Raw genomic sequence first — 15,397 nt, forward strand, 5'->3', positions numbered from 1 at the left:
GGAACGTTTTAGTGTGGACAGGTCAAAACGATACAAAAACGCTAGTGTGAATGAAAATATTTTGCTTTGTTTTTACTGCGATGAAAACGAATACTTTTGAAAACACATTGGTGTGGATGGGGCCATAATTTTCTTATCACGGTTCCTTTAACGTGGTAAAGCCTAAGTTGCAACGGCAGGTATGCTACCTGCCTTGGTCAGTTCATTGATAAAGAGTTCAATATAAACATCACGTATAAAGCATTACTTGATAGAAAATACTGTTTGTACCCTTCTGTCAATTCACTAGGTGAAAACATTAAAATCGGTTCCCAGTTCCCAATTCCACGACCAGATTTTACATTGAGTTGACGAAAACATGTCGATAAACGTTGTATTCTTCTTGCTTTTCTGCCTCGCTGCATGATTATTAGAAAAGGCTTCGTTTTCCTGATGAGACAAATTAAAGAACGACTTTTGTCAGGATATATTCCACACTGTAAAGAATCTTTTAAAATCAGGAACATCCAACGAGAACTTAACTCTTTACCCTCCTCAAACTTTTCTTATAAAGTACTGGGGAGAAGTTATTAACATATCAAGAACATTCACCTTGGGTGATTGCGTCGACGAAGGAGACGCTTCCTAATCGAGTCGTCCCAATACTGTCCATCATGCCCAGCGCCCGTGTTCCTTAGCGCAAAACATCGTGAAAATATGTCGGTGCAAAATCGCACCGTCACAATAGCATAATGAATATGACAGTCCATCATGCCCAGCGCGTTTCGTACCCAGTGCCTACCGCTGTAAATGTTCAGCGGCAGCAGCCTACCGCTGTAAATGTTCCTAAGCGCGAGTAATCGAGAAAAGAGGTTGTATATCGGATAGGATTGTATATCGGATGGGATTGATATAAAAATAGATATTAATAATGTTTTGAAAAAACACACATACATACACACACACGCGCGCGCGCGCGCGCGTTTCGGGTATATAACCCTTGCTCAGTGTGGAGAAAACCGCTTTTTGCACTAAGAATCTACCTCTGTGCACATGCATGTTACTAAGCGCGAGAAATCGAGAAAAGGTTGTTTATCGGATATGATTGATATAAAAATAAATATCAAAAAGTGCAAAAATGGTTTAAAAAAACACAGACGTTTCTTCAGTGTGGTCATGTCATGCATCTCCGAGGAACTTTTCTTTCACCATTCATTATAAAATCGTCACAATAGCATCTTAACGTCCCGCGTGCGTTTCATCCCGTTCCTCGTGGTCGCTACAAAAAGTACAAAACGAAAAGTACAAGACAAGGTAAGATCCTTTTCTTTCTGAAATATTCGCCGCATCCTTGGTAGGATGCCCTATAAACACCTGGGACTGGTAGCATAAAACGTTTCTAACGGCTGTTGACAATTGTTCCGAGACAATAAGCTAATGTTTTGCAACTATACTTACAGGTTCCTGTAATCTTAACATGATTAATGCAACCCAGTAGGGTGCCTAAGGGCCTAAGTCGACGCACTATAATCTTCGATTACTACTAGTAATATCCTTAATTCTCATGACCCCAGAGGTTAAATAAGCATTAATATTACAAGGAGAAATTTGATGCTGATCACTTTTAGGGTTTAAAGGGTTAAGCAAAATAGTTAAAATATGCCGTCTGTGTTCCCAGATCGGTTTCTACATTTCAAAGGAATATTTTTGTACTGTTTGATCTGTTCGGATTCTTTTGCTGAAATTTAAGTTGCAGAAAGTTTTGTCCCGGAGGGGGGGGGGGGGGTACTTCCCTATAAAAGCTATATAGGTATGTGCCGCTTCAAAGGGTATGGTTTTTGGGCTGTTTTGGTCTGAAAACGGGTATAGATTTTAACCATTATGCTCTTAAATCGGTTATGGTTTTCAAGGGAACCACAAGAGCGTATAAATGTGTTTGTTTTTTCAACTTCAAATCAATAGTAGAGAAAGAGAAGTATCCAAAATAAATCATTCGAGCTAAATCCTTTGGGTGAATTTTACCAATTTTTGACTTCTGGACTGGTGCGAAGCTTAATTACGCTACTAGCCAAGTCTGAAAACGCGTATGGATTGTAGAGGCCAGGTCTGAAAACGGGTGTGGAAAGTGGCATGTTTTGAGTCAGCATTAGGAGAACCGGGCGGCACACCCCAACCAAGATTTAAGAGGAGTATCCCCCGGGTTCGGGAAATGAGCACACGCCCACCCCTGAAGTGATAGGAAAGCTAGACCCGAGGGAGGGGCAGAAATCGAGCCAAACAAGCTCGGCGGGGCAGCTGCAAGGGAAACAGTAGGTCGGCGTGGGTTGTTAGGTTTAAAATAAATGCATGAGTTTTTTGGAGTAATGGAAGTAGTGCTAGTTACATTTTGAGCTTTGCCAGGCATTTGCTGATTGGTAATTACATGGGTTGTTTTTGTTGTTGTTGCTTTGTTTGTTTTGTTTTGCTTGTCCTGAATGAGATCTTGTCGACAATTTCATCCAGCAAAGAAGAACTTGATCAGATTGACCAATAGGCCATTTACGAGTTGCTTTGAACCTCATTATGAAAAGCGAGGATAAGTGCAAAGTTTCTATTATGAAAACTAGTTTCCATTCATATGCAAACAAAACTAATTTTCATATGAAAAGCTTTGCAGTTAGCCTCGGTTTCAAAATGAAGCTCACGGCAACTCGGGAATGGCCTATTTATTAGACTTCGACCTTTATGTAGTGATGACTCTGATTTTTCCAACAAATCAGAGGAAATGCGCCCATTCTAATCAAACTAAGCCAAATTGTTAACCTGGTCAAGATTGCAAAAATTGTGTGGTGAATACAGTGGTTTAGTGAAGCCTCGCGGAAAGTTAAGAAGAGCTGTTAGGAAACATAAGGTAATAAGGTTAACCGGCAACGAGTTTAAGTTTTATTTATTGAAGCTGCGTTGTGCATGCACATAGACTAACCGTAATTGACATGAATCAAATACATATCGATCATAACTCATAACTATAAAATAGGTAACGAAGCTTCAATCTTAATTAATGAATATAAACCTACCAAATATAGAGATAACAACATTGACTATGTATTGAAACTGACGTACAACAGTTGTATTAATTAATATAAATCAACCGAGATACAAATAAAAGCATCAAATATCTATATTGAGACTTACTGTCTTAATTGCTAGAAATCAGATCAAATATAATATAAATACAAGTGTAATGAGCGTGCTAAAGAAATCTTACATGTAATTGCTATAAATATGTTAGCTAATTATATGCATTATAACATTTAGCTGAGGTAAAAGTTACTATAAAACTTTAAGATTACTTAGAAAGTGGTTTTCAATTGAGTGTCGAAAGTAACTTCGCTAATGCTTTGGTTTGCTTCACTGCGCAGTCTGGGATTTTTTGGCGCCAAACAAATCGCGGTTTGCTCGCTTGGCGCCGGTTACATGTATTTACTTCATGTTCTGATTGTTGCATTGTGCGGTTTACGTCTGTTGTGATTGGCCAGAGTAATTACTTTGGTTTTGGTTTTACGACACTAAAATAAAAACCTTACCCCTCAACTTAACAATTATTCACCGATTCTGAAATGGTTTTAGTTTATAGCTAAATCAAAGTATAGATCTAGACAGATCCTGTAACTGAAAAAAAAATTGCGTACGAAACCCAGGAGACTGTGAAAAGTTGAATGGTAATAACTATCTTGAGTTAGATCATGAGTAGTTGGTATCTACTAATACGAAATATTTCTTTCGCGCTCCTCAGATAAATTGTCAGTGCATTGTGACCCTCTGTCCTGGTATTTCTTTATTAGCAAGAGATCATCGCCTTCTCTTTTTACGTATGAATCGTTGGCCGAAAGAGAGCTGGTACAAGCTGTAGACATCATACCTGAGGAAACATATGATCATTCCCTGTTGTTCACACAACTAAGCTTGACAATCACTTGACGTGTGATAACTTGACTTTACATAGACATGAGTTGTGCCTATAATTTCTGAATCATTTGAATTTCCTCCTCATCTTTAAGGACGAGAATCAAAGCAGAGCACAAATTGGTTTCTCAATTATTTTGTTGTCAACTGTTGATATAATGATGATATTTTCGTTCGACAGCAGCACATTTGTAGTAAATACATGTGCGCTGTGTTCAGCTGGGATATCTAAGCAAACATGAAAATCATGCTGAAAAAGTGCGGTTATCTTATCTAACAAACGTTTTAAGGTACAAACGGTTATTCTTTAAGCACCAAAGTAGCAGTGTTCAGGCAATTTAATTTGTTTATCGGTGTTTAACCGCCAGGAAATTATCGTTATTTCTTATCAATTTTAGGGCAGCCTTATTGGACAATAAGAAATGACGTCAGAAAAAGTAAAACCTGAATACGGCTATATTTTAGTCAATCTCGTACCCAGAGTTCGCTGGCCTAAGAGCCTGAGGACTCTCAGGTACGAGATTGTACTTTAGTCCTCTAAGGCTAATAATGCTCTAATAAGAATGAACGAAGCAGATGTGATACAAAATTGAATGAATAGTTACTGACCTAAAAGACTAGGGGCCCGTTTCTCGAAAGTCCCGCTAACTTTTCGGGCCCGACATCAAATATTCAAATCAAAATCTATAGAATAAAAGCGCGGATCCTAGCTAACAAACCAGTTTATTTTGTTTTTTTAACTCAAAGTTTTATCATATTATGTACAAAACTATTGAAATTTCGATATTGAATGTAAACAACAACACCTTTCTGGTCCCGTTAATTATCGGCACTTTCGAGAAACGGCCCCAGGTCAACTAGTAGCCACCTAATTGGCTATGGAAATTTTCAATCAGTTACAAAAGTTAGACACAAATCCGTAGACACGTCTCCATTCTGTAATACTGTAATTTTAGGCGTTTTCTTGTTAACACATTTCTCGTCAGATTACGCATGCGCCTGTCGCATGAACGTGCTCTAGATTTTGCTATCCACTCTGCCTTCGTCTATCAAAGAGCGTACAAAGACCTTCGCGCTGGCATTCTGAAAAGACATATTCAGCTCTGCAACAGTACTAGTGTAACTAAATTGTAACATCGAATGGCCATTAAACATGTCTATCTATATTACACAGTCCTACCAATGCGGGAGGGAAGGATCTGTCTCTAACGCTTGCATAAACAATACAAAACTGACCGAAAAGACACATATGTCACTCTATCACGCTAAACAAATCACTCCTCCAGATGACAAATTTATTTTTGTCAAGATCTCACACAGTATGGTCCACTAATGCAATACGAATATAACTTGAATGACGAAACACAAGTTGCCAAATGCAATATACTAGACCTGTTTATTAGGTTTTGAAATTCACTAGGCAAGTTCTTTATCTACTGCCCTCCTTTTCATTATATCTTGTTTCTTCAAGAAATCAACTTTAATTTAAGGCTTCCAGCCAGTTATCCTGTAACAAAATTATGGGGCAACAAATGCCCTTAGTAATCACAAGAGACCAAGGGGAATAATTTCAAGTCGTCTTTGCTGACGACGTCGAAAGAGTGAAATGAGAGCTCTTTTAAAGTCTGGCATTCTGATTGCATATAAAATAGGATTGGCAAGGGAGTTTCCATAAAACAAAACGTTGAGAGCCTGCACAAGATGAAGAATTACCCGCAAAGGAAGAAAGGATTGAAAAGTGGCCAACAGTAGAGAATATATCGTAAACGGGAGCCACATCAGTAAAGATACCAAAGTCACGATGAACAATGTCTTGGTCAGTTTCCTCTCTATGCTGGTTGCGCCATGGCGCTGAGGACGCACTCCACAAGAAATCTTGACAAAAATGGACGCATAAGAAACGCAAACAACAAATAGACAAAAAACAGTTACTGAACCACGTCTATAGAAATAGCTTTCCGGGGAGTTAACTAAATAATAACTAGCAAATAGTGACAGCCCAGATGTTACCCAAATTATTGTAATAATAAATACAAACACCCACTTTCTAATAATACGATGTTTGAAAAGACGAAACGTCGCATGCGTTCGTTCTAACGAGATTGTAGCGAGGCTTGACAAAGAAGCCGCAAGAAACGCGTCCGTCATGTAAACGTAAACAAGTTTGAAAGAAGGTAGCTGTTGGGTATTCCAGAAGGAGCATGATTCTTTAAACAAAAGAAATTTTGTGATTTCTGAACATCCTCCAACCAACATATCTGCAACTGCCAGGTTGATCACTAGGTACATGCTGCGCTTGCGAAGACTGCGGTTTCTTATAAAAACAATAACTGTTAGGAAATTAAGTGTTACTATAGCAACAGACTCGGCCATGAATACTGTAAGCCAGGCAATGCACTCAGATGGAAAAAGCGCCTGGAAACTTGTGTCAGTTTCTGTTCCGTTTTGCGGATTAGAAGCATTAGCCATCTCTCTGAAAAAAAAAAAAAAAGCGAAGCGAATTTAGGAAGACAGCACAGCCTAATGGTTAGCGCTCCTGACATTGAATCCGGAGGCCCAGGGTTCGAGTCCCGCTCTGACCACTTAGATTTGTTTCACGCTAACTCCCTTTTCATATCCAAGGCCACACTTTGTAAACAGCCAACTGATTTGCCTCCCACCAGTTGGGGTTTTTAATCAACGTTATGTTCAGTTTGTGTATTTATTTCACTGATTTATAGAGTCCCTAATTAGCACTACAGTACTCAGTACTGAAATACCTCGACACTTAAATAAAATCATCATTGTTCATCGAATCAAGGTGAATTTTTTCTTTGTCGGTCTAGTTCTGTTTAGTAAGAGTGTTTATATATTTATAAACTTGTAAATGGAAACTGAACCAGTGTTACTAAGCCAGGTAGCATCCACTATCCCTGGCAACCTGATTTCCTGCTGTAGAACCTGGTTATCAATTGCATTGAAATAGTACAGGATTATAATAAAAAAAAAAAAAAAGCAAAGAAAATAGATGGAAGTCTTGCCAGTGTGTCAGGCCCGGCTTCGCCAGCGAGCCAGTAAACGCACGCACATAAGATTCCATATAAACTCTTTTAAAAACAAGTCCGAAGAAAAGGAGCAAAACATTTTTCTTGTCCAACTTGCGCACCCGTTTCTCAGTGGTGACATCGAAACTTATGCTTTCTTCATCAGCGAAAAACAGTCCTTAGCTACCGATCACTGATTGCGCTCAATGTTACAGTAATCACGGTACACTTTCATCGTTTACAAGAAAAAGTGTCAATTAGTTCTTGTTTCCGTTTAGGGATTTCTATAACAAGCTATCTTTTTGTCCATTTTGTAACATGAATTCAGTTCACCTTTAGTAGGTACTCACTATTTTTTCAGGAGCTGCTGAATGAATCGACTGTGGGAGTTGCTGTTCTTCAGTACAATAAGACCTGTGACAAACAACTTTAAATAAAACTAAATTACATTTTGCTTCTATGTCATAAAATATTTTGTTGTTGAAACGTTTCAAAACAACAATTTTTCAGTACATACCTTACCGGGAAACAACAAATCTGACCCGTCAGTGCTGGTAATAACTCTGAAAAAAATACTTTCCCCTGCAACGAGAAATGTATGATAAATTAAATATTACATATTTTTTAAGTTGACAGAAAAAAGCTTCATGCTTCGGTTTATGGTCTTCTAATTGATGCATTTTTGTTACTAGAGAATTGATTGTTTTCATATCTACTAAGGATATAACATGAACGAAAATAAAGTTGGACGTTAAAGAACACCGTTAAATCCAAGATGGCGGCTGCCTTGGGAATGCCTTGGGAACCTAACACAGCCAGTAGGCACAAAGGAAGCCATATTTTTTTGTGAGAATCCTCCATCTACCAAGAACATTGTGTATGCTAGGTTTTAAATTTATAGAACTTTTCTGCGTGTTTTAATTTGTGCTTTTAGGTTTTTCATACGCTAGGGATTTTGGGTAAATGTAACAGTCACCATATTTTTCTGTGTGGTAATTTAACATTAAGGCTATGTCTACGCTATGCTGTATTGCATTTTACGCGAACAGAACAAACACAGCAGAACCATTGCCGCCGCCATATCATTCTCCTGGAATCCAATCCTCGCTCCTCGTTAATGACTTCCGTTTCGCTTCGATTTTCTCTTCACACAACTCAAGAAAGTGTTACGAAAACCTATCCGATTTGTGACGATTCACTTTGAAGACCGAAGCAACGCAGCATCGCTCCGGCACAAAAATCGATACGAAATCGACGTTTTGTGTGTGAACGGTAGCCCTATCCGATATGTTTTTGATGACGGCAAAAGAGCTATCCGGTTTAGCCTTACCCTGGTTGCTGGCCGTATTGTCCACGCGGGCTGGTATATTTTATTGCGGCGGAGAAGCCTTGAGCGATGTAAGCCACGAAAATTAGCCTCCGCCTAGAGTAAGTCGACTTCTCATGGCGCAGAAAGATAACATTACTAGCGACGGAATCGGGAGGTCAGAAAAACAAAACGGACTTCGGAACAATCTTCGGCAAACATCCCGTCAGCTCCGCGAGCTAATTAACCTGATTCCCGGTGTAAAAGTTTCGAAGTATGAACAAACATGGTTGGTAAACATGAACAAACATTTATGAACAAACATGCTGTGCTAACATGTTGCGCTAACTTACTAACTTATCCAGTTAGCAAGTGTCCTGGGCTTTCCTAAAAAGTCCTATGAAAATAAAACGCCCTCGTTTTGGACAGGGAGATTCTCAAGGAAACCAACAAATTTGACAAATTTTGTTGCCCTTTTGCACTCCAGAATATATATAACGTTATATAATAACCTGGAAAGACGCAAAAATGCTACTTGTTTACTCTAGCAATCTTGTCGAGATGCAAATTTTTCCTTATAAAGATTTTAGTTTCCACAGCTGTTTTGCCAGTTATTGATTAGCCAAATCCTGAACTACACAAGAGAATAAAAAAAAGGCTGTTGCATTCTTACTCGTTATTAAGAAAAACTAGCAAGCTCATGTGCAAGCAGGTCTTATTCTGGTAGCACCGTCGTATCTTAACAACACTTTAGTGTTCGCAACATCTTAAAAAACAGACAGCTGACTTGGTGTTCCTTATAGAGTTTTCTGAGTTCCCTTAGTTTAAATAGCTTACCCGAGTGAAGGTTGCTGAGCAGTGGTGATTCTTGTTCGGACATCAGGCGGAAAAAAGCGCTTTCAAAATTTAACTCGAAAAAGAAAAACTGAGTAAAGGGTAATTTAGCAGGATACCTGCTGTGAACAATGTAAGCCGGTAATAATAGTTTCCTGTTTTAATCACTTACCTGTCTACGTAAATAGATACTTGTCAACCACTTACACGAAGCCTGGTTGACATGTGACATAACGACATTAAATATAAAGAAAAAAAACTGATCTTTTTTTTATGTCGTTATGTCATTAAAGGAAACAGGCTATGAAGTTTGTGATATATAGCGGACATTTCAGCTAATGCTTCGCCTCAATATTTCAACATTATAATTAGCATATAGGACAAAACTAGCTAATGGCAGGTAAATAGCCTTCATAGATTAAAAGTGCTTGGCAAAAGGAGCATTTTCAGAACATTTGTGCGTGGCAGGTTAGACAGTATTTTGTTAAACGAACGTTGTGAGGATCAAAAATTGGTAAAGAATGTATGGCAACTCTTGCCACCAAGTCATTCACAATGTAAATTTGTGTTATCAAGTCAAATTTCTCAGTCTCGTCAATATTTAAACCGAATACCAAGAGTGACATGTTCTTTTAGTTTAGAGTGTCCATTTGTTCGGAGCTGGTTGTTTGATATATGCAAATGAGGCAAAATGTGATCAATGACGTCAGCAAAGATCTCTCTTACAGTTTCTTCAATGCTTAGTTTTTATTTCATTGTTATTTCATGTTATTTCACTATTATTATTATTATTATTATTATTATTATTATTATTATTATTATTATTATTATTATTATTATTATTATTATTTGTCCATATGCTAAAATGAACACCCGCTGATATTATCCTGTCAATCGATGGTCGAAGTTTCCTATAAAACTTCCGTTGCAGCTGTTCCAAGGCTGGCTTTTTAAATTTTTAAGCTTAAAAGTTTGGTCTCAAAAGTTCAAAGCTTTTTCTTAATTTGGTGGAATAAAGCCTCAATAGTCATATTTTGGGGTTGTTATTTTGAGTTCATGTCCATCACAACCGTATAATTTTTCTCAAAAATATTACTTTCAATTTTTTTTAATTGAAGTCGAGGACAATTGTTGTTCGTTTCTGCGGCAATTTGTGCCCAAGGTTTCCATTTCCGGGTCTTCGTTGAAATATCAGCTTCCTTAGCTTTTTGATTTGGTGATTTCTGGTCACAAAAACGCTGCCGTTTTGAATAGTTCATGCTGATCTATCTGGAACCCGGCTGTTCAAATCAAAATTTGAAATATGCGCAAACGACGCACTTATTCGGTTAGTAGGCAAAGAACTGATCGCACGACACCAGCCTTGAAGACTCGAGATTCTGTGAGGTGGCCATGGAGGAATCACGGATACACTAAGGTACTTGAGCACAGCGTACCTTGAGCGAAATAAGTACTAACATCCTGTATCTACACGCCATCTTCTGCACTATGATATAGTAAAGGCTAATTAGCCTCGGCTGGAGACATGGAATTACTAAGGGGTGAGCAGTCCTACACAGGTTCAATATTTTTCCAAGTTGGCATTATAACTTGCACCATAATTTGTACAATTTAGCAGTAAAGTAAAATTAAATTCATTTCTTGCATGCGTGGTATATTTATTGCTGTCATAAAAAAAAAACTATCATTCATATTGACATATTAACTAAAGTCTTAAATTAGACTGAATCCTTCGTACGAAACGTTAATATCATTTATCAGTGATCTGAGAAGTTAGATAAACAACAGATTCTTACTAACATATAAAAGATATTTGAGGTGCATCACCAAGCGTATCCTCTCGTTATCACCGTGCACTGATAAAACAACCGCGTATCTTAAGCCAAGTTATCTCTCGTACGATAACCACTCTGAAATAGGAGATGTTTGCTTAAATGTTTCGCCTGCTTAGCATACATTAGAATAAGACCAAAACTAGCTACTGACAGACAAATGATCTTCATAAATTGCAAGAGCTTGGCAAACCTAGTATTTTCGGAAAATTGGTGCGTGGTAGCTTAAACAGTATTTCTATAAAGGAATTCGAACGTTATGAGTATGAAAAATTTGCAAATAATGTATGGCAACTCTTGCCACCCAACTCATGGTATGAAAGCAAATTTCTAAAATATTCAACCACAAGTGTCACACGATATTTACACTGACTGACCAAGAGTGACATGTTCTTTTAGTTCAGAGTGCCCGTTTGTTCTCATGCAAATGAGGCAAAATGTAAAAAATGACGTCAGCAAAAATTATCCTATTGTTTCTTTATTGGATAGTTTTTATTTTATTACTATTTCCCTTTATTATATATTTTTTTCATGTTATCACGTTTTTCCCATAAAATGGATACCCGCTGATATTATCCTGTTGTCACAGGAAAACAGACTCTCGATGGTCGAAGCTATAAAACTTCCGTTGCAGGTGTTCCAAGGCCGCTATTTAAGATTAAACTTAAGTTCAAAGCCTTTTCTTTAAATTTGTCATAAGTTCAGGCCTTGATAGTCATGTTTGAGGGTTCTTACTCATACCTGTCCATCATAACTGTACTGAATTTATCTCAAAAATTGTTCCTTTTATTTGTTGTTTAAGAGCCGTTGTCAGTAACTTTCAAGAATTCGGTGACAGAAGCAAAAATTCGAATTTCTTTTTATTTGCCCCAAAAGACCGTTTTGGTGAACTATTTTCAAAAATAATACTCAAAAGTTCCAGCGATTGCCCGATTTAAATTATGCAAATTAGTACATTTTAAAAACTCGCGTTAAAGAGAAGGAAACTTTTTCTCGAGATGTTATTTTCACAATCGTTTTTACATCCCTCGTGCTATACATGTCCATCATAACTGTACTGAATTTATCTCAAAAATTGTTCCTTTTATTTGTTGTTTAAGAGCCGTTGTCAGTAACTTTCAAGAATTCGGTGACAGAAGCAAAAATTCGAATTTCTTTTTATTTGCCCCAAAAGACCGTTTTGGTGAACTATTTTCAAAAATAAGATTCAAAAGTTCCAGCAATGGCGCGATTTAAATTATGCAAATTAGTACATTTTAAAAACTCGCGTTAAAGAGAAGGAAACGTTTTCTCGAGATGTTATTTTCACAATCGTTTTTACATCCCTCGTGCTTGCTTCCAAACTATATTTTATCTCGGCCTGAACATTATTTCATTTGAAGTTGCCTACGTAAACTGATGCAATGTTTGCTATTCCTTAGATAGAGTGATTTTTGCCATATTTCAAATGACCATATCATCTGGGGTATACGACTATGCTACTATTAAAATAACTTTTTTGAACAGACGACTTTTCTTATTTATCATGTTAAAATATTTAGTTTGGCCCGTAAAAACGGAGCGCGCTAGGTCGAGATGTGTTGAATGCACCTTGACACAATTCGCAAGTTCCTCCTGTTACTTTGCACGCGTCAGTACAGTTCACGGAAGCTTTAGATAAAAGTCAAGGTCTTTGGTTTCATCTTATGCCTTTATACACGTAAATAACTAGCTTTAAACTTGAGTGCTCCCCATATAACCATTAAGTTATCAAATGATTCTTTTCAGGTGAAATTTTCGAGTTTGTATTGAGACGTTCAAGCGAGATCAAAGAGCCTTCCCAGGGAAATAACTTGAAATCAGTGAAATCAATACCCTGTCTCTCATATCATGCTACACTTCCAAACTACCGTTATTTTAAGCTAGAAAGTGTAAATCCTACCTTTTTACGTGACCTAAAATAGAATTTGCTTAAATATTGCGAATGAAGTCCACTGATCGCGCACCGACGTAAATGTAACATGTAACGTAAATGTAACATCAGTCGGCCCGTTTCTCGACTTGCCACATGGATAAAACGCTTCCGTTGTTTTACCTTTGTATACATTTATCACCAGAAAGTAGAAACAAAAAATCTTCTCTATGCGCATCTGTATAAATACACTTGCCAATCAAGCTTAGTTTTTCTGTGTGTTTGTCAAAAATACTGAAGAAATAGTGCAACATTGTTACAGAATACTTGACTCATTTGATCACAACCGGATATTAAACGCGACTGAAAGCTAAAGATATAAAGAAATGCTCTTACTTGTCTGCAATCGTTACTCGCATTATATTTGGCGATATCACATCTCCTACGCAAGGCTGAAAATTGTCTCAAATTCCGCATAACTTTTTGTACGAAGCGATTAGTATTTTCATTGCGTGACATGTAAAATGTGATACGCAAGCGCGCAAAAAGGACAGAAATAAATGTCAATATTTGCGCTTGCGATGATAGTGTGACAATAATTTTTGAAATTTGCAACAAGAAAAAATTGAGGCAAGTCAAGGTCTGCAAGGTATATTTGATTGCCGGACTGAAACGAAAATCATGTATTCACCTCAAACAAAAAGCTAATCTATTTAGGAGAGTGACGTTTGTCTTTCTCCATGGCACCTGACCGTGCGGATCAAGCTGAAAAGATGCGCAAGATTTCCAATGTGTTATGCTTAATCGATGTAAAATCGACGTTTGTTCGTACCTAAAAACACAAAAGATCGGGCCCTATGAAGAAATTCAGGAAGAAATAGTGTTGTTGCTAGAAAGGGCTGGTAAAGTTTTTTCATTTGAGTGAAACTGAGAGCATGAAAGAAAATTTTATTTCCTTTACTGATTTCCCCCTATTTTTTAAACAGAACTAGACAGGAAAGAGGAGTTTCCTCGTGCCAGAAATCTATCTCTCTCGACTACCTCTGAGAGGGAAAGAACCTGCATGCTATACTTAGTAGCGTGTTTGACAACGATCATCACCAAATGCATTTGCTCTATGCTTCTGATCAACTTGAGTTTTCACTGCCATGTTCCACCCCCACCCCATCTCCCTTTCCGCCTACATCCCACCAAATAATAGCAAAAACGCAACTAAAGAAAAGAAAAAGAAAAACGACAAAGAGAAAATCTCAGTCGCGGTGGTTTTGTTCAGCATCTTGATCCTTCTCATTTTGGAATTTTATTTCAAATTCGTCTTTTTTCATTTCATGCGCAAATGTTGGGAATTGTCCTACTGGTGAAACGCCTATAACATTTGCCACGCAACCTCAGCCGAGTGACAACTGGCTTAGACAACGATCGAGGAAGGAGAAGACAAACATTTTAGCTTGCTTAACAAAAAATCTGACGCCTTCACATGTAATCTACTACAAATATCTGGACTGCAGACATGTCAGAGCATTTAAATTCCTCAAAGTCGGACTATAAATGAAGATTGTACTCTTATCTTAAAATTCGATCAGCCCTTCCGTCAGCAATAATGCAGAATGATGTTATGTTTTTCCAGTCAGCATTTTATTACTATCAGTGATTCATCTCAAACAGACATTAAAGCTAGTTTTGGCTGTAATAGTATTTTAACAAGTCAACCTGAAAAGAATTCTTTTTTTTTTTCGTTTCATTCCTGGTGAACGTCCCGGCATTGATTAAGCGTATTAAACACATTGCAAGTCTTGCGCTTATCCGCATCTCTTGAGCTTTGATCCTTGCGGAAGACAAACTTCAGTCTCCTAAATATATCAGCTTTTTGTTTGAGGATAGTATTGAAAAAATACCGCATTGATGTTTCGATAGTTTTTAATTTGTTGACTTGATTTAAGTTAATTTCGGTTTTACTTTTCCTGTAATGTTATTGATGAGAATCCGGTACAGACAACACAGTAAACCCAGGGTGGATCTCGGGGGGAAAACTACATGATTACCGTTTCAGTCCATCAGATATACCTTGTAGACTTTGACTTGCCTCAATTTCTTCTTGTTGTAATTTCAAAACTTATTTTCACACTCTCATCACAAGCGCAAATGTTGACATAGTTTATTCCTCAATCTCGTTTCCAGAGCCCTGGTTACCCTTGTCCAGCGTAGCGGGAAACGAGAGACTCTGGGATAAAGCGTTTCGGATGACAAGTTTCTTGTCATGAGGTTCAAATACGCAGACTTAAGCATCTTGACAAAATGGCGACGAATGTAGAGAAAGTATTCCACGATGGTTTTGAATTTTCTGTGACTAAATTAGGAAATCCTAACCTAGAATTGAAAAAGGAGCAGAACGATGAGATTGGGGCCATTTGTCTGGGGAAAAGGGATGTACTGACTATGTTGCCAACGGCTTTTGGCAAATCGCTCTGTTATCAAGGGTTTCCTGGGATTTTTGATTTTATGCAAACTTGAAAGTGAAGGTAAACAGAAAGACTCGATAGTCATCGTTGTGTTGCTGTTAAATGCACTGATCCGGGATCAGTTGCAG

The 15,397-nt window shown here is 37.7% G+C and overlaps 1 protein-coding gene and 1 long non-coding RNA gene across 2 annotated transcripts in view; both read right to left on the reverse strand.

Moving 5' to 3' along the window:
• The window catches only part of LOC146487318 (adenosine receptor A3-like), a 56,537-nt gene that overhangs the window by 26,992 nt on the left and 14,148 nt on the right, over window positions 1-15,397 (reverse strand). The window contains exon 1 of the mRNA XM_085087029.1: window positions 9,091-9,195. Coding sequence (XP_084943155.1) covers window positions 9,091-9,133 — 43 coding nt within the window. The 5' untranslated portion in view covers window positions 9,134-9,195. Of the gene's footprint in view, window positions 1-9,090 lie in introns of the transcript that reaches the window.
• Window positions 2,879-7,532, reverse strand: LOC146487321 (uncharacterized). The gene is made up of 3 exons (XR_014857469.1): window positions 7,465-7,532; window positions 7,298-7,361; window positions 2,879-6,397 (listed from the first exon to the last, which is right to left on the reverse strand). It is a non-coding gene; the product is annotated as an uncharacterized LOC146487321 (long non-coding RNA).

Source organism: Pavona decussata, unplaced genomic scaffold, assembly GCF_977016875.1.
Source record: "Pavona decussata unplaced genomic scaffold, jaPavDecu1.1 SCAFFOLD_16, whole genome shotgun sequence".
Classification (NCBI taxonomy): Eukaryota; Metazoa; Cnidaria; class Anthozoa; order Scleractinia; family Agariciidae; genus Pavona; species Pavona decussata.